At 45.4% G+C, this 24,833-nt stretch overlaps 1 protein-coding gene across 1 annotated transcript in view; it reads right to left on the reverse strand.

The window, feature by feature from the left end:
- Positions 1-1,633: 1,633 nt before the first annotated feature.
- The window catches only part of LOC124017105 (zinc finger protein 436-like), a 30,194-nt gene continuing 6,994 nt past the window's right edge, over positions 1,634-24,833 (reverse strand). The window contains exons 4-5 of the mRNA XM_046332497.1: positions 8,328-8,602; positions 1,634-2,188 (exon numbers count right to left, since the gene is read on the reverse strand). Coding sequence (XP_046188453.1) covers positions 1,634-2,188; positions 8,328-8,602 — 830 coding nt within the window. The remainder of the gene's footprint in view (positions 2,189-8,327; positions 8,603-24,833) is intronic.

Here is a 24,833-nt window from a genome sequence, read left to right on the forward strand (position 1 = left end):
CAGATATACTACATCCATAACTAGTGGTTTCCTCATTACCAGATATACTACATCCAGTATTTCTTGACTACATCCAAGTGCTAATTGTCTTAATTCCTACTACTGAAGAAGCATGACTCAAATCACCTCATATTTCAAACATTCAGCCTGACAACAGATACATGTTTTATTATTCCATGCTGTAGTATCTGGGATCTACATCTGTTTATAGTAGTTACTGTGCTGTTACTAAGCAGTAATGCATTACGGCAGTGTTACGTTACTTCACCGAATAGGAAATGCACATGCGCACTGGGGTGCCGGGAACAAATATTACGCCTCACCATGAAGTGAATTATTGCGAAGCGAAGGAGTGTACATTCTGTTTTGATATTTCAGCATATTTACAATTCATGTAAAATGTTGTAATCATAAATATTTATGCTACCAACTGAAAAAATGTTGGTGCAATTATGTTGTTTACAAACGATGTTGTAAAACAAGCTTATATTTTTTCTATTGGATATTACACCCAGTCCGTACTATTTTAATCAATGTCACTTCCTTAGATCATCTTTCAGTTTTGTTATTCTTTAGTTTTTTTTTAATCCTCTTATGTTTGTTGTGGTGTAAATATTTCCGTTTTTATTTTCATATAATTTATTAGTTTTCCCTGTGAAGCGCACTGCGTTGCATCTGTGTCTGAAATGTGCTTCATAAATAATGCTCGGTTTGAACATATCGTACAACAAATAAACCCAATGACCGACCAATCAACAGACTCAAAACCAATGACCGACCAATCAACAGACTCAAAAACCAATGACCGACCAATCAACAGACTCAAAACCAATGACCGACCAATCAACAGACTCAAAACCAATGACCGACCAATCAACAGACTCAAAACCAATGACCGACCAATCAACAGACTCAAAACCAATGACCGACCAATCAACAGACTCAAAACCAATGACCGACCAATCAACAGACTCAAAACCAATGACCGACCAATCAACAGACTCAAAAACCAATAAACCCAATGACCGACCAATCAACAGACTCAAAACCAATAAACCCAATGACCGACCAATCAACAGACTCAAAAACCTATAAACCCAATGACCGACCAATCAACAGACTCAAACCAATGAACCCAATGACCGACCAATCAACAGACTCAAAAACCAATGACCGACCAATCAACAGACTCAAAAACCAATGAATAAACATGTCCAAAGGCAACAAAAAATATCTTGGTCCATGAATAGTATCTTAGTATGAATAACAGTATAAATGCAGCCACTGGTAAAATAGTGCATGATATGCAAGTTTACTATCTCTTTTCAACCAATCCAATGCTGCCTGGTGTTTGGAGTTAGGGTAAGGCCATGAGGAAGGAAGGATTCCTGAGGATCGTTTTTATCTGTCCTGGGACTGCTGCCTGGTGTTTGGAGTTAGGGTAAGGCCGTGAGGAAGGAAGGATTCCCCGTCCTGTCCTGGGACTGCAGCCTGGTGTTTGGAGTTAGGGTAAGGCCGTCAGTACAAAAACGTAGAATTGCATCTGTTTCATCTGCTCTTCCGAAGTCGTTCAGAGTGCACACTTTTAGTTTTTTAACTATCTAAATATTCTTGGGTATGCGGTTATTTGGACTTACGCCGTGTGATGGTGAAGGGCTACGTAACGAACAGGGCGAAGGTTCTGAGAATCCCTGTCTAACAGTCGGACAGGGCGAAGGTTCTGAGAATCCCCGTCTAACAGTCGCACAGGGAAAAGGTTCTGAGAATCCCCGTCTAACAGTCGCACAGGGCGAAGGTTCTGAGAATCCCCTACTAACAGTCGCACAGGGCGAAGGTTCTGAGAATCCCCGTCTAACAGTCGCACAGGGAGAAGGTTCTGAGAATCCCCTACTAACAGTCGCACAGGGCGAAGGTTCTGAGAATCCCCGTCTAACAGTCGCACAGGGCGAAGGTTCTGAGAATCCCCGTCTAACAGTCGCACAGGGCGAAGGTTCTGAGAATCCCCGTCTAACAGTCGCACAGGGCGAAGGTTCTGAGAATCCCCGTCTAACAGTCGCACAGGGAGAAGGTTCTGAGAATCCCCGTCTAACAGTCGCACAGGGAGAAGGTTCTGAGAATCCCCGTCTAACAGTCGCACAGGGAGAAGGTTCTGAGAATCCCCGTCTAACAGTCGCACAGGGAGAAGGTTCTGAGAATCCCCGTCTAACAGTCGCACAGGGAGAAGGTTCTGAGAATCCCCGTCTAACAGTCGCTTCCCCAATCACTTATATCCAGTAGCCTTCAGAAATATCCGTTAGGAGGGATTCCCAGACTATCTTTTTAATCTGTCCTGGCCACTATATATTCGGGGCTGTTGGCCTGTGCTAAAGCTGTGCTAACATAGTGTTAAAGTATATGCTCCACTAGACTCGCTCCGCGTTCGTGTCCCTAACTAGAGAATGTAAGGAATGTGTTTACAGGGCCGTGGTGGCATTTTCCCGGGAGATATCATGTATGCAACATCCTGTATATTTGGTGTAGAGAACAAAGGCAGTGAATTCAAACAACAGGAGGGGATGTCGAGACATTTTGTCTACAACCGGGGTGGGGGCATCGGGCGCTGATTAGAGATATCAATGTTTAACCCCGGGGTGGGGGCACTGATTAGAGATATCAATGTTTAACCCTGGGGTGGGGGCATCGGGCGCTGATTAGAGATATCAATGTTTAACCCCGGGGTGGGGGCATCGGGCGCTGATTAGAGATATCAATGTTTAACCCGGGGTGGGGGCACCGGGCGCTGATTAGAGATATCAATGTTTAACCCCGGGGTGGGGGCACTGATTAGAGATATCAATGTTTATATTATATATAATATGTTAATTATTATTATTATATAATATGTTAATATTTAAACATGCATCACGAGTGTTTTATGTAAAAACGTTGGAGGCCTACAGTTGTACATCATTACAAACTTTAATAACCAGTCATGTTTATAACATAACATTGTAGGAAAGACTATAAAAGACAGCTTCCCCTTTCGTTAAATGGTGAGATACATTTTTAAAACCATTTATTTCATTAAAAATATTTAGTACATTTTAACACACGTTATAATTCAACATTTTTAAAACTATTTCTTACAGATAAAGGGTCCGGTTAGCCCTGACCATTATCCGTTTCAATTCACCATCACAAAGACGCTTGCCTGCTCCATCAAAGCTCTGTAAGTTTTCCCTCCATGGGTAGATCATCCGTCCGGCATGTAAATCCTGGGTATGCCCACTAATTAATGAATAAGATGGGCAGAAACTGTTTAGTAATAAATAATAATAATAAATGCCATTTAGCAGACGCTTTTATCCAAAGCGACTTACAGTCATGTGTGCATACATTCTATGTATGGGTGGTCCCGGGGATCGAACCCACTACCCTGGCGTTACAAGCGCCATGCTCTACCAACTGAGCTACAGAAGGACCACATAGGTAAAGGCCTTTCATAAAGAGGCTGTCATGATTGACTGTGACACATATTTAACACGTATTGCTTGTTACAGAATACTACTGTTGTACATTGAATATCTCCTAGCAGAGGAAACTCAACAGTGTGTTAGGCAGTGTGTTAGGCTGTGTGTTAGGCAGTGTGCTAGGCAGTGTGCTAGGCAGTGTGTTAGGCAGTGTGTTGGGCTGTGTGTTAGGCAGTGTGTTAGGCAGTGTGTTAGGCAGTGTGTTAGGCAGTGTGTTGGGCTGTGTGTTGGGCAGTGTGTTAGGCAGTGTGTTAGGCAGTGTGTTAGGCAGTGTGTTAGGCAGTGTGTTAGGCAGTGTGTTAGGCTGAGAAACATTATTTAGATGGCTGTTTTATTGTTGTTGAAAACTTGAAATGGACACAATGCCAAGGGACCTTGTTTCTAACACACACACACACACACACACACACACACACACACACACACACACACACACACACACACACACACACACACACACACACACACACACACACACACACACTCACCCTCCCAGACATTCCTGCTTCATAGATAGCAACCATAAGGACAATAAAACTGGGGGTGTGAAACTGAAAGTGGAAAATAAATGACTCTCTCGCTTCTCCTTCATTTTGGAATAAAATAATTTGTTCAAAACTGTTCAACTATTGTATTTTTCAACTACTCACCACATGTTATGCACTGCAGTAGCTGTAGCCTATGTTTCAGTATGACAGCAATAAGGGGAAGAGTCATTGGGAAACTAACTGCCAATAACGCAATAAGCTGAACTCCGCCTAGCAGACATCTTTGTATTAGCAACTATTAATTATGACCTTATATGGTATTAAAGTTAAGGGATATCCCCCTGGGCGGGGTGATCCTCAGTAGGGGATTAATTATGACCTTATATGGTATTAAAGTTAAGGGACATCCCCCTGGGCGGGGTGATCCTCAGTAGGGGATTAATTATGAGCTTATATGGTATTAAAGTTAAGGGACATCCCCCTGGGCGGGTTGATCCTCAGTAGGGGATTAATTATGACCTTATATGGTATTAAAGTTAAGGGACATCCCCCTGGGCGGGGTGATCCTCAGTAGGGGATAAAAAGGGAAAACACCATCTTTTGAACTGAGTGTGTTTCCTTGCATATTACTGTAAGTGTAAACTCCGGGTTACAATCCTTATTAAACAAACTAACCTCTGATCAAAGAAGTTTTCCTGTGGTCTCTTCTGTGCACATAGGGCAGAATTCCCTTACAGACTATGCAAACAATTTGTGATTTTTAACACATTGTTTCTTATCAAAAGTGATGCAGTCAGTCTCTCCTCAACTCTCAGCCAAGAGAGACTTGCAGCATAGTGTTTATATCAGGCCTGTGATTACAATTAAGAGCAAAACGTGCCGCTCTGTTCTGGGCCAGCTGCAGCTTAACTAGGTGTTTCCTTGCAGCACTGGACCACAGATTAGACTAAACTAGAGCCTGCAGAACTTGCTTATTGGAGTGTGGTGTCAAAAAAGCAGAGCATCTCTTTATTACGGACAGACCTCTCCACATCTTTACAACCATTTGATCGATATGTTTTGACCATGACAGTTTACAATCTAAGGTAATGCCAAGTAATTTATTCTCCTCAACTTGATCAACAGCCACACAATTCATTACCAGATTCAGCTGAGGTCTAGCACTTAAGGAATCATTTGTACCAAATTCAATGCTCTTAGTTTTAGAGATGTTCAGCTACCGTCCTCAGTAGGAGTGGCTATAGAGTCAGCTACCGTCCTCAGTAGGAGTGGCTATAGTCAGCTACCGTCCTCAGTAGGAGTGGCTATAGAGTCAGCTACCGTCCTCAGTAGGAGTGGCTATAGTCAGCTACCGTCCTCAGTTGGAGTGGCTATAGTCAGCTACCGTCCTCAGTAGGAGTGGCTATAGAGTCAGCTACCGTCCTCAGTAGGAGTGGCTATAGAGTCAGCTACCGTCCTCAGTAGGAGTGGCTATAGAGTCAGCTACCGTCCTCAGTAGGAGTGGCTATAGAGTCAGCTACCGTCCTCAGTAGGAGTGGCTATAGAGTCAGCTACCGTCCTCAGTAGGAGTGGCTATAGAGTCAGCTACCGTCCTCAGTAGGAGTGGCTATAGAGTCAGCTACCGTCCTCAGTAGGAGTGGCTATAGTCAGCTACCGTCCTCAGTTGGAGTGGCTATAGAGTCAGCTACCGTCCTCAGTAGGAGTGGCTATAGAGTCAGCTACCGTCCTCAGTTGGAGTGGCTATAGAGTCAGCTACCGTCCTCAGTAGGAGTGGCTATAGAGTCAGCTACCGTCCTCAGTAGGAGTGGCTATAGAGTCAGCTACCGTCCTCAGTAGGAGTGGCTATAGTCAGCTACCGTCCTCAGTTGGAGTGGCTATAGAGTCAGCTACCGTCCTCAGTAGGAGTGGCTATAGAGTCAGCTACCGTCCTCAGTAGGAGTGGCTATAGAGTCAGCTACCGTCCTCAGTAGGAGTGGCTATAGAGTCAGCTACCGTCCTCAGTAGGAGTGGCTATAGAGTCAGCTACCGTCCTCAGTAGGAGTGACTATAGAGTCAGCTACCGTCCTCAGTAGGAGTGGCTATAGAGTCAGCTACCGTCCTCAGTAGGAGTGGCTATAGAGTCAGCTACCGTCCTCAGTAGGAGTGGCTATAGAGTCAGCTACCGTCCTCAGTAGCTTTCCATCTGTTGTCAATCCCAGGAGGTTTGTCATTATTGATCGATAACAATTCTCCCACAATAACTTTACAAAATTCAAACAAACTGCTTTTCTTTCATTATGTGTTTATTTTATGCATGAATATAATTATAATATAATTGCTCCCTGTTTTCTTCCCATCATTCTCTATATCATTGATCTTGGCTTCATAATAAAGTTTCTTCTTCTTTTTGTTGAGTTTGGTTACATCATTTCTCAGTTTGCAGTACATAAAACAGCCAGACTTATCAGCCACTCCTTTTGCCCCCAACTCTTTCAAACAGACAGTTTTTCATTTCCTCGTCGATCCATGGAGCCTTAACAGTTCTAACAGTCAGTTTCTTAACAGGTTCATGTTTATCAATAATTGGAAGAAACAATTTAACATGGTAATGTTTTCTAATAAAAACAAACAAATATATGTTTGAGTATACCCTGTACCATTTAATTTCATATGGTAAAGACAGGTAAACACATTGTCAGTCAACAATATAAGACAAAGGGAGCACTGTGTATGTTCTCTGATGAATGTTGAGTCAATGTGATGTGAAATATCAATATACACGCTAAGAGAAGTAATTTCTCTGTCCTGTGTGGATTCTCTAATGACATTTAAGTGTAATATGTTCAGAGTAATATGATTCATATGTTTTCCCACAGTCTGAGCTTTTGTAAGCCTTCTCCTCTGTGTGCAGTCTCATGTGTTCTTCCATGCTTCCTAAATGGGCAAAAGCTTTGCACCCAGTGAGGAGTGGTTAGGCTTCTCCCCTGTGTGTATTCTCTCATGTCTCTTCAGATCACCTGACCGGCTGAAACACCTTCCACACTGGGAGCAGTGGTAAGGCTTCTCCCCTGTGTGAATTTTCTGGTGAGCTTTCAGGTGTCCTTTCAGTTTAAAACTCTTTCCACACTGTGAGCAGTGGTAAGGCCTCTCCCCTGTGTGTGTTCTCTCATGTTGTTTCAGATCCCATAATAAGTTACAACCCTTTCCACATTGGGAACAATGGTAAAGCTTCTCCCCTGTGTGTAATCTCTCATGTTTTTTCAGATCCCCTGACCAGTTGAAACACTTTCCACACTGGGAGCAGCGGTAAGGATTCTCCCCTGTGTGTATTCTCTCATGTTGTTTCATGGCCCCTAAATTGTTAAAACACTTGCCACACTGGAAGCACTGGAAAGGCTTTTCCCCTGTGTGTATTCTCTCGTGAGCTTTCATGTGTCCATTCTGGTTAAAACTCTTTCCACACTGCGAGCAGTGGTAAGGCTTCTCCCCTGTGTGTATTCTCTCGTGAGCTTTCATGTGTCCTTTCTGGTTAAAACTCTTTCCACACTGCGAGCAGTGGTAAGGCCCTCTCCCCTGTGTGTGTTCTCTTATGTTGTTTCAGCTCCCATAAGAGGTTAAAACTCTTTCCACACTGGAAGCAGTGGTAAGGCTTCTCTCCTGTGTGTGTTCTCTCATGAGCTTTCATGTGTCCTTTCTGGTTAAAACTCTTTCCACACTGCGAGCAGTGGTAAGGCCTCTCCCCTGTGTGTGTTCTCTCATGTTGTTTCAGCTCCCATAAGAGGTTAAAACTCTTTCCACACTGGAAGCAGTGGTAAGGCTTCTCTCCTGTGTGTATTCTCTCATGAACTTTCATGTGTCCTTTCTGGTTAAAACGCTTTCCACACTGCGAGCAGCGGTAAGGCTTCTCTCCTGTGTGTGTTCTCTCATGTTGTTTCAGCTCCCATAAGAGGTTACAACCCTTTCCACATTGGGAACAGTGGTAAGGCTTCTCCCCTGTGTGTATTCTCTCATGTTGTTTCATGGCCCCTAAATTGTTAAAACACTTGCCACACTGGAAGCACTGGAAAGGCTTCTCCCCTGTGTGTATTATCTCATGAACTTTCAGGTTCCTTATCCAGCTAAAACTCTTTCCACACTGGGAGCATTGGTAAGGCTTCTCCCCTGTGTGTATTCTCTCATGAGCTTTCATGGCCCCTAAATTGTTAAAACACTTGCCACACTGGAAGCACTGGAAAGGCTTCTCCCCTGTGTGTATTATCTCATGAACTTTCAGGTTCCTTAACCAGCTAAAACTCTTTCCACACTGGGAGCAGTGGTAAGGCTTCTCCCCTGTGTGTATTCTCTCGTGAGCTTTCATGTGTACTTTCTGGTTAAAACGCTTTCCACACTGCGAGCAGTGGTAAGGCTTCTCCCCTGTGTGTGTTCTCTCATGTCGTTTCAGAGACCCTAACAGGTTAAAACTCTTTCCACACTGGAAGCAGTGGTAAGGCTTCTCCCCTGTGTGTATTCTCTCATGTTGTTTCAGCTCCAATAAGAGGTTACAACCCTTTCCACAGTGGGAACAGTGGTGTCGTCTTGCTGGTTTGGACGTCCCTGGCTCTGGTTCCTCTGAGCCTGGTCTGTCTCCTGCCAAAGAGAAAAAGTGTTTTTTTAAATAGAGACCCGAATGAAACCTCCACATGATGAAACGGCCTTGATACGAGGGTAAATCCTAATCAGATCCCTCAATAACCCGAGGCCAGTTTTAACAATCTTGGTGTGATTTTAAAACAAATATTTTAGAGTTTCCTGGTAATTACTGATGTTTACAAGACTGATTTATTCATCCTGTTTTACAAGTCAGAACACAAAAAAACTAGACAGTTCTAGAACACTCAAGACACAGACGTCACTGGATTCCAATCGAGCAGGTGGTTCTAAATATATAACTTTCATAGCTGTATGATACAGAATGCGACCTACAGTTGTGGCCAAAAGTTTTGAGAATGACACAAATATTACATTTCCAATACGTTTGCTGCTTCTGTGTCTTTAGATATTTTTGTCAGATGTTACTATGTAATGCTGAAGTATAATTACAAGCATTTCATAAGTGTCAAAGGCTTTTATTGACAATGACATGAAGTTGATGCAAAGATTCAATATTTGCAGTGTTGACCCTTCTTTTTCAAGACCTCTGCAATCCGCCCTGGCATGCTGTCAATTAACTTCTGGGCCACATCCTGACTGATGGCAGCCCATCCTTGCATAATCAATGCTTGGAGTTTGTCAGAATTTGTGGGTTTTTGTTTGTCCACCTGCCTCGAGGATTATTTTTTATTAAATTTATTTCACCTTTATTTAACCAGGTAGGCTAGTTGAGAACAAGTTCTCATTTGCAACTGTGACCTGGCCAAAATAAAGCATAGCAGTGTGAACAGACAACACAGAGTTACACATGGAGTAAACAATTAACAAGTCAATAATACAGTAGAAAAAAGGAGAGTCACAACTTGCAGGCTTGTTTTCAAATTGCTGTGCGTTTTGTTGCCAACCTATTTTGCTACCTGACAACTTTACGGGTTTCACTTTTTAATTACCGTTCATATATTTATTTTTTCCTCGACTTTTTCACTCCGGACGCTTTATCTGGACACGATTCGTCAGGACCTCCAACAGCCGAAGCTAAGTAGTAACATTAACATGATGCCTTCTAATTGCAGCCGCTGTGCTCGCCTTACGGCGAGGATAGCTGTACTGCAAGCCCAGCTTCAGACGCAATCGTTAGGCAAGGGTAATTTCAGTGTAGGAAAGGATGAAACAGCGTCTGTGCCACCAGTAAGTACAGATAGTAGTATAAATCCCCTGGCACAGTCCCCGCAGCCGGACAACTTTCTCACGGTTTCTGGAAGGAAATGCTGTAGGAACGCTCAACCGGTGTCGCTCATTCAGCAGACAGAAACTTTCAACCGGTTCTCCCCATTAAGCAGCGGGTCGGTGTCAGAGGCCGAGTCTTCTCTGGTCTCTACTCCTCCCGTTACGGGGTCTGAGACGCCGAAGCTTCCCACCATTAGCTCTGACAAATTGAAAACTCTAGTCATTGGCGACTCCATTACCCGCAGTATTAGACTTAAAGCGAATCATCCAGCGATCATACACTGTTTACCCGGGGCAGGGCTACCGACGTTAAGGCTAATCTGAAGATGGTGCTGGCTAAAGCTAAAACTGGCGAGTGTAGAGAGTATAGAGATATTGTTATCCACGTCGGCACCAACGATGTTAGGATGAAACAGTCAGAGATCACCAAGCGCAACATAGCTTCTGCGTGCATATCAGCTAGAAAGATGTGTCGGCATCGAGTAATTGTCTCTGGCCCCCTCCCAGTTAGGGGAGTGATGAGCTCTACAGCAGAGTCTCACAACTCAATCGCTGGTTGAAAACTGTTTTCTGCCCCTCCCAAAAGATAGAATTTGTAGATAATTGGCCCTCTTTCTGGGACTCGCCCACAAACAGGACCAAGCCTGACCTGCTGAGGAGTGACGGACTCCATCCTAGCTGGAGGGGTGCTCTCATCTTATCTGCCAACATAGACAGGGCTCTAACTCCTCTAGCTCCACAATGAAATAGGGTGCAGGCCAGGCAGCAGGCTATTAGCCAGCCTGCCAGCATAGTGGAGTCTGCCACTAGCATAGTTAGTGTAGTCAGCTCAGCTATCACCATTGAGACCGTGTCTGTGCCTCGACCTGGGTTGGGCAAAACTAAACATGGCGGTGTTCGCCTTAGCAATCTCACTAGGATAAAGACCACCTCCATTCCTGTCATTACTGAAAGAGATCATGATACCTCACATCTCAAAATAGGGCTACTTAATGTTAGATCCCTTACTTCAAAGGCAATTATAGTCAATGAACTAATCACTGATCATAATCTTGATGTGATTGGCCTGACTGAAACATGGCTTAAGCCTGATGAATTTACTGTGTTAAATGAGGCCTCACCTCCTGGCTACACTAGTGACCATATCCCCCGTGCATCCCGCAAAGGCGGAGGTGTTGCTAACATTTACGATAGCAAATTTCAATTTACAAAAAAAAATGACGTTTTCGTCTTTTGAGCTTCTAGTCATGAAATCTATGCAGCCTACTCAATCACTTTTTATAGCTACTGTTTACAGGCCTCCTGGGCCATATACAGCGTTTCTCACTGAGTTCCCTGAATTCCTATCAGACCTTGTAGTCATTGCAGATAATATTCTAATCTTTGGTGACTTTAATATTCACATGGAAAAGTCCACAGACCCACTCCAAAAGGCTTTTGGAGCCATCATCGACTCAGTGGGTTTTGTCCAACATGTCTCTGGACCCACTCACTCTCACAGTCATACGCTGGACCTAGTTTTGTCCCATGGAATAAATGTTGTGGATCTTAATGTTTTTCCTCATAATCCTGGACTATCAGACCACCATTTTATTACGTTTGCAATTGCAACAAATAATCTGCTCAGACCCCAACCAAGGAACATCAAAAGTCGTGCTATAAATTCACAGACAACACAAAGATTCCTTGATGCCCTTCCAGACTCCCTCTGCCTACCCAAGGACGCCAGAGGACAAAAATCCGTTAACCACCTAACTGAGGATCTCAATTTAACCTTGCGCAATACCCTAGATGCAGTTGCACCCCTAAAAACTAAAAAAATGTCTCATAAGAAACTAGCTCCATGGTACACAGAAAATACCCGAGCTCTGAAGCAAGCTTCCAGAAAATTGGAACGGAAATGGCGCCACACCAAACTGGAAGTCTTCCGACTAGCTTGGAAGGATGGTACCGTGCAGTACCGAAGAGCCCTTACTGCTGCTCGATCGTCCTATTTTTCTAACTTAATTGAGGAAAATAAGAACAATCCGAAATTCCTTTTTGATACTGTGGCAAAGCTAACTAAAAAGCAGCATTCCCCAAGAGAGGATGACTTGCACTTTAGCAGTGATAAATTCATGAACTTCTTTGAGGAAAAGATTATGATTATTAGAAAGCAAATTACGGACTCCTCTTTAAACCTGCGTATTCCTCCAAACCTCAGTTGTCCTGAGTCTGCACAACTCTGCCAGGACCTAGGATCAAGAGAGACGCTCAAGTGTTTTAGTACTATATCTCTTGACACAATGATGAAAATAATCATGGCCTCTAAACCTTCAAGCTGTATACTGGACCCTATTCCAACTAAACTACTGAAAGAGCTGCTTCCTGTGCTTGGCCCTCCTATGTTGAACATAATAAACGGCTCTCTATCCACTGGATGTGTACCAAACTCACTAAAAGTGGCAGTAATAAAGCCTCTCTTGAAAAAGCCAAACCTTGACCCAGAAAATATAAAAAACTATCGGCCTATATCGAATCTTCCATTCCTCTCAAAGATTTTAGAGAAGGCTGTTATGCAGCAACTCACTGCCTTCCTGAAGACAAACAATGTATACGAAATGCTTCAGTCTGGTTTTAGACCCCATCATAGCACTGAGACGGCACTTGTGAAGGTGGTAAATGACATTTTGATGGCATCGGACCGAGGCTCTGCATCTGTCCTCGTGCTCCTAGACCTTAGTGCTGCTTTTGATACCATCGATCACCACATTCTTTTGGAGAGATTGGAAACCCAAATTGGTCTACACGGACATGTTCTGGCCTGGTTTAGGTCTTATCTGTCGGAAAGATATCAGTTTGTCTCTGTGAATGGTTTGTCCTCTGACAAATCAACTGTACATTTCGGTGTTCCTCAAGGTTCTGTTTTAGGACCACTATTGTTTTCACTATATATTTTACCTCTTGGGGATGTTATTCGAAAACATAATGTAAACTTTCACTGCTATGCGGATGACACACAGCTGTACATTTCAATGAAACATGGTGAAGCACCAAAATTGCCCTCGCTAGAAGCATGTGTTTCAGACATAAGGAAGTGGATGGCTGCAAACTTTCTACTATTAAACTCGGACAAAACAGAGATGCTTGTTCTAGGTCCCAAGAAACAAAGAGATCTTCTGTTGAATCTGACAATTAATCTTAATGGTTGTACAGTCGTCTCAAATAAAACTGTGAAGGACCTCGGCGTTACTCTGGACCCTGATCTCTCTTTTGAAGAACATATCAAGACCATTTCGAGGACAGCTTTTTTCCATCTACGTAACATTGCAAAAATCAGAAACTTTCTGTCCAAAAATGATGCAGAAAAATTAATCCATGCTTTTGTCACTTCTAGGTTAGACTACTGCAATGCTCTATTTTCCGGCTACCCGGATAAAGCACTAAATAAACTTCAGTTAGTGCTAAATACGGCTGCTAGAATCCTGACTAGAACCAAAAAATTTGATCATATTACTCCAGTGCTAGCCTCTCTACACTGGCTTCCTGTCAAAGCAAGGGCTGATTTCAAGGTTTTACTGCTAACCTACAAAGCATTACATGGGCTTGCTCCTACCTACCTCTCTGATTTGGTCCTGCCGTACATACCTATACGTACGCTACGGTCACAAGACGCAGGCCTCCTAATTGTCCCTAGAATTTCTAAGCAAACAGCTGGAGGCAGGGCTTTCTCTCCTATAGAGCTCCATTTTTATGGAACGGTCTGCCTACCCATGTCAGAGACGCAAACTCGGTCTCAACCTTTAAGTCTTTACTGAAGACTCATCTCTTCAGTGGGTCATATGATTGAGTGTAGTCTGGCCCAGGAGTGGGAAGGTGAACGGAAAGGCTCTGGAGCAACGAACCGCCCTTGCTGTCTCTGCCTGGCCGGTTCCCCGTTTTCCACTGGGATTCTCTGCCTCTAACCCTGTTACGGGGGCTGAGTCACTGGCTTGCTGGGGCTCTCTCGTGCCGTCCCTGGGGGGGATGCGTCACCTGGGTGGGTTGATTCACTGTTGTGGTCGGCCTGTCTGGGTTCCCCCACCCCTTGGGTTGTACCGTGTCGGAGATCTTTGTGGGCTATACTCGGCCTTGTCTCAGGATGGTAAGTTGGTGGTTGAAGATTTCCCTCTAGTGGTGTGGGGGCTGTGCTTTGGCAAAGTGGGTGGGGTTATATCCTTCCTGTTTGGCCCTGTCCGGGGTGTCCTCGGATGGGGCCACAGTGTCTCCTGACCCCTCCTGTCTCAGCCTCCAGTATTTATGCTGCAGTAGTTTATGTGTCGGGGGCTAGGGTCAGTTTGTTTATCTGGAGTACTTCTCCTGTCCTATTCGGTGTCCTGTGTAAATCTAAGTGTGCGTTCTCTAATTCTCTCCTTCTCTCTTTCTTTCTCTCTCTCGGAGGACCTGAGCCCTAGAACCATGCCCCAGGACTACCTGACATGATGACTCCTTGCTGTCCCCAGTCCACCTGGCCATGCTGCTGCTCCAGTTTCAACTGGCCTGGGCCCTAGGACCATGTCCCAGGACTACCTGACATGAGGACTCCTTGCTGTCCCCAGTCCACCTGGCCATGCTCCTGCTCCAGTTTCAACTGTTCTGCCTTACTATTATTCAACCATGCTGGTCATTTATGAACATTTGAACATCTTGGCCACGTTCTGTTATAATCTCCACCTGGCACAGCCAGAAGAGGACTGGCCACCCCACATATGCTCTCTCTAATTCTCTCTTTCTTTCTCTCTCTCGGAGGACCTGAGCCCTAGGACCGTGCCCCAGGACTACCTGACATGATGGCTCCTTGCTGTCCCCAGTCCATCTGACTGTGCTGCTGCTCCAGTTTCAACTGTTCTGCCTTATTATTATTTGACCATGCTGGTCATTTATGAACATTTGAACATCTTGGTCATGTTCTGTTATAATCTCTACCCGGCACAGCCAGAAGAGGACTGGCCACCCCACATAGCCCGGTTCCTCTCTAGGTTTCTTCCTAGGTTTTGGCCTTTCTAGGGAGTTTTTTCCTAGCCACCGTGCTTTTACACCTGCATTGTTTGCTGTTTGGGGTTTTAGGCTGGGTTTCTGTACAGCACTTTGAGATATCAGCTGATGTACGAAGGGCTATATAAATAAATTTGATTTGATTTGATTTGATATACAATGTGTGCAAAAGGCATGAGGTAGGCGAATAATACAATTTTGCAGATTAACACTGGAGTGATAAATGATCAGATGGTCATGTACAGGTAGAGATATTGGTGTGCAAAAGAGCAGAAAAGTAAATAAATAAAAAACAGTATAAAAACAGTATGGGAATGAGGTAGGTGAAAATGGGTGGGCTATTTACCAATAGACTATGTACAGCTGCAGCGATCGGTTAGCTGCTCGGATAGCTGATGTTTGAAGTTGGTGAGAGATAAAAGCCTCCAACTTCAGCGATTTTTTGCAGTTCGTTCCAGTCACAGGCAGCACAGTACTGGAACGAAAGGCGGCCAAATGAGGTGTTGGCTTTAGGGATGATCAGTGAGATACACCTGCTGGAGCGCGTGCTACGGATGGGTGTTGCCATCGTGACCAGTGAACTGAGATAAGACGGAACTTTACCTAGCATGGACTTGTAGATGACCTGGAGCCAGTGGGTCTGGCAACGAATATGTAGTGAGGGCCAGCCGACTAGAGCATACAAGTCGCAGTGGTGGGTGTTATAAGGTGCTTTAGTGACAAAACGGATGGCACTGTGATAGACTGCATCCAGTTTGCTGAGTAGAGTGTTGGAAGCCATTTTGTAGATGACATCGCCGAAGTCGAGGATCGGTAGGATAGTCAGTTTTACTAGGGTAAGCTTGGCGGCGTGAGTGAAGGAGGCTTTGTTGCGGAATAGAAAGCCGACTCTTGATTTGATTTTCGATTGGAGATGTTTGATGTGAGTCTGGAAGGAGAGTTTGCAGTCTAGCCAGACACCTAGGTACTTATAGGTCTCCACATATTCAAGGTCGGAACCATCCAGGGTGGTGATGCTAGTCGGGCATGCGGGTGCAGGCAGCGATCGGTTGAAAAGCATGCATTTGGTTTTACTCGCGTTTAAGAGCAGTTGGAGGCCACGGAAGGAGTGCTGTATGGCATTGAAGCTCGTTTGGAGGTTAGATAGCACAGTGTCCAATGACGGGTCAAAAGTATATAGAATGGTGTCGTCTGCGTAGAGGTGGATCAGGGAATCGCCCGCAGCAAGAGCAACATCATTGATATATACAGAGAAAAGAGTCGGCCCGAGAATTGAACCCTGTGGCACCCCCATAGAGACTGCCAGAGGACCGGACAGCATGCCCTCCGATTTGACACACTGAACTCTGTCTGCAAAGTAATTGGTGAACCAGGCAAGGCAGTCATCCGAAAACCCGAGGCTATTGAGTCTGCCGATAAGAATATGGTGATTGACAGAGTCGAAAGCCTTGGCGAGGTCGATGAAGACGGCTGCAGAGTACTGTCTTTTATCGATGGCGCTTATGATATCGTTTAGTACCTTGAGTGTAGCTGAGGTGCACCCGTGACCGGCTCGGAAACCAGATTGCACAGCGGAGAAGGTACGGTGGGATTCGAGATGGTCAGTGACCTGTTTGTTGACTTGGCTTTCGAAGACCTTAGATAGGCAGGGCAGGATGGATATAGGTCTGTAACAGTTTGGGTCCAGGGTGTCTCCCCCTTTGTAGAGGGGGATGACTGCGGCAGCTATCCAATCCTTGGGGATCTCAGACGATATGAAAGAGAGGTTGAACAGGCTGGTAATAGGGGTTGGGACAATGGCGGCAGATAGTTTCAGAAATAGAGGGTCCAGATTGTCAAGCCCAGCTGATTTGTACGGGTCCAGGTTTTGCAGCTCTTTCAGAACATCTGCTATCTGGATTTGGGTAAAGGAGAACCTGGAGAGGCTTGGGCGAGGAGCTGCGGGGGGGCAGAGCTGTTGGCCGAGGTTGGAGTAGCCAGGCGGAAGGCATGGCCAGCCGTTGAGAAGTGCTTATTGAAGTTTTCGATAATCATGGATTTATCGGTGGAGACCGTGTTACCTAGCCTCAGTGCAGTGGGCAGCTGGGAGGAGGTGCTCTTGTTCTCCATGGACTTCAGTGTCCCAGAACTTTTTGGAGTTGGAGCTACAGGATGCAAACTTCTGCCTGAAGAAGCTGGCCTTAGCTTTCCTGACTGACTGCGTGTATTGGTTCCTGACTTCCCTGAACAGTTGCATATCACGGGGCTATTCGATGCTATTGCAGTCCGCCACAGGATGTTTTTGTGCTGGTCGAGGGCAGTCAGGTCTGGAGTGAACCAAGGGCTGTATCTGTTCTTGGTTCTGCATTTTTGAACGGAGCATGCTTATCTAAAATGGTGAGGAAGTTACTTTTAAAGAATGACCAGGCATCCTCAACTGACGGGATGAGGTCAATGTCCTTCCAGGATACCCGGGCCAGGTCGATTAGAAAGGCCTGCTCACAGAAGTGTTTTAGGGAGCGTTTGACAGTGATGAGGGTGGTCGTTTGACTGCGGCTCCGTGGCGGATACAGGCAATGAGGCAGTGGTCGCTGAGATCCTGGTTGAAGACAGCGGAGGTGTATTTGGAGGGCCAGTTGGTCAGGATGACGTCTATGAGGGTGCCCTTGTTTACAGAGTTAGGGTTGTACCTGGTGGGTTCCTTGATGATTTGAGTGAGATTGAGGGCATCTAGCTTAGATTGTAGGACTGCCGGGGTGTTAAGCATATCCCAGTTTAGGTCACCTAACAGAACTAACTCTGAAGCTAGATGGGGGGCGATCAATTCACAAATGGTGTCCAGGGCACAGCTGAGAGCTGAGGGTGGTCGGTAGCAAGCGGCAACAGTGAGAGACTTATTTCTGGAGAGAGTAATTTTCAAAATTAGTAGTTCAAACTGTTTGGGTATGGACCTGGAAAGTATGACATTACTTTGCAGGCTCTCTCTGCAGTAGACTGCGACTCCTCCCCCTTTGGCAGTTCTATCTTGACGGAAGATGTCATAGTTGGGTATGGAAATCTCTGAATTTTTGGTGGCCTTCCTGCGCCAGGATTCAGACACGGCAAGGACATCAGGGTTAGCAGAGTGTGCTAAAGCAGTGAGTAAAACAAACTTAGGGAGGAGGCTTCTGATGTTGACATGCATAAAACCAAGGCTTTTTCGATCACAGAAGTCAACAAATGAGGGTACCTGGGGACATGCAGGGCCTGGGCTTACCTCCACGTCACCCGCGGAACAGAGAAGGAGTAGTATGAGGGTGCGGCTAAAGGCTATCAAAACTGGTCGCCTAGAGCGTTGGGGGCAGAGGATAAGAGGAGCAGGTTTCTGGGCATGGTAGAATATATTCAGGGCATAAAGCGCAGACAGGGGTATGGTGGGGTGTGGGTACAGCGGAGGTAAGCCCAGGCACTGGGTGATGATGAGAGAGGTTGTATCTCTGGACATGCTGGTTGTAATGGGTGAGGTCACCGCCTGTGTGGGAGGTGGGACAAAGGAGGTAACAGGGGTATGCAGAGTGGATCTAGGGGCTCCATTGTGAACTAAAACAATGATAACTAACCTGAACAACAGTTTACAAGGCATATTGACATTTGCGAGAGACATACAGCGAGGCATACAGTGATCACAGGTGTTGAATTGGGAAAGCTAGCTGAAAACAGTAGGCGAGGCTAATCAGCTAGCACAACAAACAGCAGGTAAAATGGCGTTGACTAGGCAACTGGGCCGACAGATAAAACAAACAAGCAGAATGGAGTACCGTGATTAATGGACAGTCCAGTGTGCGTCAGCTATGTAGCCAAGAGATCAGTGTCCAGGGGGCAGCGGTGGATGGGCAGGGAAGCTGGACTGGCGAGTGTTATCCAGGTTTAAAAAGAAACCAACAATGACTAAATAGTTTGTAGCTAGTTAGCTGGTTAGCGTCTGGAGGTTCTTGAGTGAGTCATAAAAATAAAATTAAAATTAAAAGTAATAGCGATTCCGTATCACAGTGGGTGAGGCAGGTTTCCGGAAGGTATAAACAAAATAAAAATCAAAAAGAGATAGAAAGTAAATGAGTTCAGAGTGTTTGGGATGTAGTGATTCAGATGGTTAGCAGGCCTGTGCTAACAAGCTAACAGTTCGTAGGCCCGGGCTAGACAAGCTAGCCGTTAGCAGGCCGAATTAGCAAGCAGGGAGATAGCGAGGGCTAGAGAGTTAACCTTTGGGGGGACGTCGCGATGGGGTGAGTCTGTTTATTCCTCTTCATGCGGTCACATCGACAGACCGGTCGTGGGCCCGGGTAATTGTAGCCCAGGAGTATGCTACAGGTGCTCTAGTACGCTAGGTGAGCTGGAGACACAGCGTTTCAGAAAGCTCGCGGGCCTTGGCCAGCAGATGGGTCTTTGACGATGTCGCAACGGAAAAGCCTGTTGAAACCACTTCGGACGATTATGTCGGCTGACCAGTCGTGATGGATCGGCGGGGCTCCGTGTCGGCAGTAAAGGGTCCAGGCCAATTGGCAAAAGAGGTATTGTTGGGCCTCTTCGGCTAGTCGGGAGATGGGCTTAGCTCGAGGCTAGCTCAAGGCTAACTGGTGCTTGCTTTGGGGCAGAGACGTTAGCCAGGAGTAGCCACACGGATTGCAGCTAGCTAGTTGCGATGATCCGTTGTAAAGGTTCAGAGCTTGCGGTAGGAACCGGAGATGTGGTAGAGAAAAGCAGTCTGATATGCTCTGGGTTGATGTCGCGCTGGTGTCCTAGTTAGCCACTGCTAGCGGTCTTCAAAGCTAACTGAGTAGTAGCTAGTTAGCTGGCTAGCTTCTGATGGGGGTTCCGGTTCTAAAGTATAGAAAAAGCAGATCCGTACCACATTGGGTGATGCGGGTTGCAGGAGAGTATATTCAGCCTATAGTTGGAAAGTGAGATTAAAAATATGTACGAAATATATACAGAAAAAAACGAGGAAAACTATATTTACACCAGACAGGACGGGACAAGACAAAACACACGTCCGACTGCTATGCCATCTTGGATATCTAGACCACAAGTTCTCAATGGGATTATGGTCTGGGGAGATTCCTGGCCATTGACCCAAAATATTGATGTTTTGTTCCCTGAGCCACTTAGATATCACTTTTGCCTTATGGCAAGGTGCTCCATCATGCTGGAAAAGGCATTGTTCGTCACTGAACTGTTCCTGGATGGTTGGGAGAAGTTGCTCTCGGAGGATGTGTTGGTACCATTCTTTATTCACGGCTGTGTTCTTAGGCAACATTGTGAGTGAGCTCACTCCCTTGGCTGAGAAGCAACCCCACACATGAATGGTCTCAGGATGCTTTACTGTTGGCATGACCCAGGACTGATGGTAGCACTCACCTTGTCTTCTCCGGACAAGCTTTTTACCGGATGCCCCAAACAATCAGAAAGGGGATCATCAGAGAAAATGACGTTACCCCAGTCCTCAGCAGTCCAATCCCTGTACCTTTTGCAGAATATCAGTCTCCCTGATGTTTTTCCTGGAGAGAAGTGGCTTATTTGCTGCCCTTCTTGACACCAGGCCATCCTCAAAAAGTCTTCCCCTCACTGTGCGTGTAGATGCACTCCCACCTGCCTGCTGCCATTCCTGAGCAGCTCTGTACTGGTGGTGCACCGATCCCGCAGCTGAATCAACTTTAGGAGACGGTCCTGGCGCTTGCTGGACTTTCTTGGGCACCCTGAAGTCTTCTTCACAACAATTGAACGGCTTTCCTTGAAGTACTTGATGATCCAATAAATGGTTGATTTAGGTGCAATCTTACTGGCAGCAATATCCTGTTGAGCCCTTTTTGTACAAAGAAACTATGATGACACGTGTTTCCTTGCAGGTAACCATGGGTGACAGAGGAAGAACAATGATTCCAAGCCGCACCCTCCTTTTGAAGCTTCCAGTTTTTTTTGGGGGGGGGGGGGGTCAGTTCATTTGCATGGCAAAGAGGGACTTGGCAATTCATTACAATTCATCTGAACACTCTTCATAACATTCTGGAGTATATGAAAATTGCCGTCATACAAACTGAGGCAGCAGACTTTGTGAAAATTAATATTTGTGTCTCAACTTTTGCCCAGGACTGAACACACTTCCTTAAACATAAAATAAGTAAAGAAGTAATTTAAAATAAAAAAAAACTATTTTTTTCCCGCGAAGATACAAAGCACATCAGTAACATTTCCCCGTTGTTGAAAGACAACAAAGCACATCAGTAACATCTCCCCGTTGTTGAAAGACAAAGCACATCAGTAACATCTCCCCGTTGTTGAAAGACAACAAAGCACATCAGTAACATCTCCCCGTTGTTGAAAGACAAAGCACATCAGTAACATCTCCCCGTTGTTGAAAGACAAAGCACATCAGTAACATCTCCCCGTTGTTGAAAGACAAAGCACATCAGTAACATCTCCCCGTTGTTGAAAGACAACAAAGCACATCAGTAACATCTCCCCGTTGTTGAAAGACAAAGCACATCAGTAACATCTCCCCGTTGTTGAAAGACAAAGCACATCAGTAACATCTCCCCGTTGTTGAAAGACAACAAAGCACATCAGTAACATCTCCCCGTTGTTGAAAGACAAAGGACATCAGTAACATCTCCCCGTTGTTGAAAGACAAAGCACATCAGTAACATCTCCCCGTTGTTGAAAGGGTTCGACACATTGCTGTTTAAATGGACCAATTTCTTATTTAGACATTCACAGATTTTCAACATTTTGCTTATCGCTGATGTCATATTTTGGGTAAAAAAAAAGGTGAAATATTTGGAAAGATGTCCCTAAAACTGATAGTAGCTACAATAAACAAAAATATAAAACACAACATGTAAAGTGTTGGATGTTTCATGAGCTGAAAAAAAAAAGATTGCAGAATTGATTGAACATTTATTCTTTGCCAAGATAATCCATCCACCAATCAAGAAGCTGATTGAACAGCTTGATTATTACACAGGTGCATCTTGTGCTGGGGATAATAAAAGGCCACTCTCTCACACAATGCCGCAGAATGTCTCAAGTTTTGAGGGAGCAATTGGCAATGACTGCAGGAATATCCACTGGAGCTGTTACCAGAGAATTGAATGTTAAATTGTCTTCCAGAAGCCTCCTCCAATGTCGTTTTAGAGAATTTGGCAGTACATCCAACTGCCTCACAACCACAGACCATCCTAGGATATATGGTATATTCTAGAATTCATCCATGATGTCATAATGACATATAACGACGCCAGCCCAGGACCCAGGATATATGGTATATTCTAGAATTCATCCATGATGTCATAATGACATATAACGACGCCAGCCCAGGACCTAGGATATATGGTATATTCTAGAATTCATCCATGATGTCATAATGACATATAACGACGCCAGCCCAGGACCTAGGATATATGGTATATTCTAGAATTCATCCATGATGTCATAATGACATATAACGACGCCAGCCCAGGACCTAGGATATATGGTATATTCTAGAATTCATCCATGATGTCATAATGACATATAACGACGCCAGCCCAGGACCTAGGATATATGGTATATTCTAGAATTCATCCATGATGTCATAATGACATATAACGACGCCAGCCCAGGACCTAGGATATATGGTATATTCTAGAATTCATCCATGATGTCATAATGACATATAACGACGCCAGCCCAGGACCTAGGATATATGGTATATTCTAGAATTCATCCATGATGTCATAATGACATATAACGACGCCAGCCCAGGACCTAGGATATATGGTATATTCTAGAATTCGTCCATGATGTCATAATGACATATAACAACGCCCAGGACCTCTACATTGTCTGAGGCCACCAGAGTTGTATTTCTCTTTGTAATGAAGCACTTTTGTGGGGAAAAACTCATTCTGATTGGCTGGGCCACGCAATGGGTGGGGGTATTCCCTCCAGGGCCCACCTATGGCTGCACCCCTGCCCAGTCATGTAAAGTCCATAGATTAGGGCCTAATTTATTTATTTACTTACAATGACTGACTTATATGAACTGTAAATCCTTGAAATTGTTGTTTATATTTTGGTTTCAGTATACACACACACACACAGAGACACACACAGAGACACACACAGAGACACACACAGAGACACAGAGACACACACAGAGACACACACACAGACACAGAGACACACACAGAGACACACACAAACACAGAGACACACACAGAGACACACACAGAGACACACACAGAGACACACACAGAGACACACACAGAGACACACACAGAGACACAGAGACACACATATGAATATTTTCTAGTAAGATTTTTTGTCCGTTGCGTTATGCTACTTAGTGTCAGTTGATGACAATTCTCCCGGATTCGGAGACACAAACAAACAACTCCAGGTGAAAGACAAAGGCCATCGCTGTGATAAAATAACAAATTAACTGGCAAAGCAGCAGAGCGAGGCGCGCATCCAGCAACGCCACGAGTCACGTTTTGCAGCTGTTTCAGTACAGCACTACAGGGAGAGAGAGGGGGAGCAGCTGTTTCAGTACAGCACTACAGAGAGAGAGAGAGGGAGAGCAGCTGTTTCAGTACAGCATTACAGGGGGAGAAAGGGGGAGCAGCTGTTTCAGTACAGCACTACAGGGAGAGAGAGGAGGAGAGCAGCTGTTTCAGTACAGCACTACAGAGAGAGAGGGAGAGCAGCTGTTTCAGTACAGCATTACAGGGAGAGAGAGGGGGAGCAGCTGTTTCAGTACAGCATTACAGGGAGAGAGAGGGGGAGCAGCTGTTTCAGTACAGCACTACAGGGAGAGAGAGGAGGAGAGCAGCTGTTTCAGTACAGCACTACAGGGAGATAGAGGTGGAGAGCAGCTGTTTCAGTACAGCACTACAGAGAGAGAGAGGGAGAGCAGCTGTTTCAGTACAGCATTACTGGGGGAGAGGGGGGGAGCAGCTGTTTCAGTACAGCATTACAGGGAGAGAGGGAGAGCAGCTGTTTCAGTACAGCACTACAGGGAGAGAGAGGAGGAGAGCAGCTGTTTCAGTACAGCACTACAGGGAGAGAGAGAGGGGGAGCAGCTGTTTCAGTACAGCACTACAGGGAGAGAGAGGGGAGCAGCTGTTTCAGTACAGCACTACAGGGAGAGAGAGGGGAGCAGCTGTTTCAGTACAGCACTACAGGGAGAGAGAGGGGAGAGCAGCTGTTTCAGAACAGCACTACAGGGAGAGAGAGGGAGAGCAGCTGTTTCAGTACAGCACTACAGGGAGAGAGAGGGAGAGAGCAGCTGTTTCAGTACAGCACTACAGGGAGAGAGAGCAGCTGTTTCAGTACAGCATTACAGGGAGAGGGAGAGCAGCTGTTTCAGTACAGCACTACGGGGAGAGAGAGGAGGAGAGCAGCTGTTTCAGTACAGCACTACAGGGAGAGAGAGGGGGAGCAGCTGTTTCAGTACAGCACTACAGGGAGAGAGAGGGGGAGCAGCTGTTTCAGTACAGCACTACAGGGAGAGAGAGGGGGAGCAGCTGTTTCAGTACAGCACTACAGGGAGAGAGAGGGGGAGAGCAGCTGTTTCAGTACAGCACTACAGGGAGAGAGAGAGGGAGAGCAGCTGTTTCAGTACAGCACTACAGGGAGAGAGAGGGAGAGAGCAGCTGTTTCAGTACAGCACTACAGGGAGAGAGAGGGAGAGCAGCTGTTTCAGTACAGCACTACAGGGAGAGAGAGCAGCTGTTTCAGTACAGCACTACAGGGAGAGAGAGCAGCTGTTTCAGTACAGCACTACAGGGAGAGAGGGGGGGAGAGGGAAAATCCACTGGACTAGTTTCAATGTATGGAATCACTTAGGAGTTCCTGGATGTTGGGTAAACTTCCCCTTTAAAGCATCAGACTCCATAGTAATTAAGACTCCATAATGTTTCATCATTAGATGCTACAGTCCTCCTTTAAGACTCCATAATGTTTCATCATTAGCTGTTACAGTCCTCCTTTAAGA

This window comes from Oncorhynchus gorbuscha, unplaced genomic scaffold (assembly GCF_021184085.1).
Source record: "Oncorhynchus gorbuscha isolate QuinsamMale2020 ecotype Even-year unplaced genomic scaffold, OgorEven_v1.0 Un_scaffold_1554, whole genome shotgun sequence".
Classification (NCBI taxonomy): Eukaryota; Metazoa; Chordata; class Actinopteri; order Salmoniformes; family Salmonidae; genus Oncorhynchus; species Oncorhynchus gorbuscha.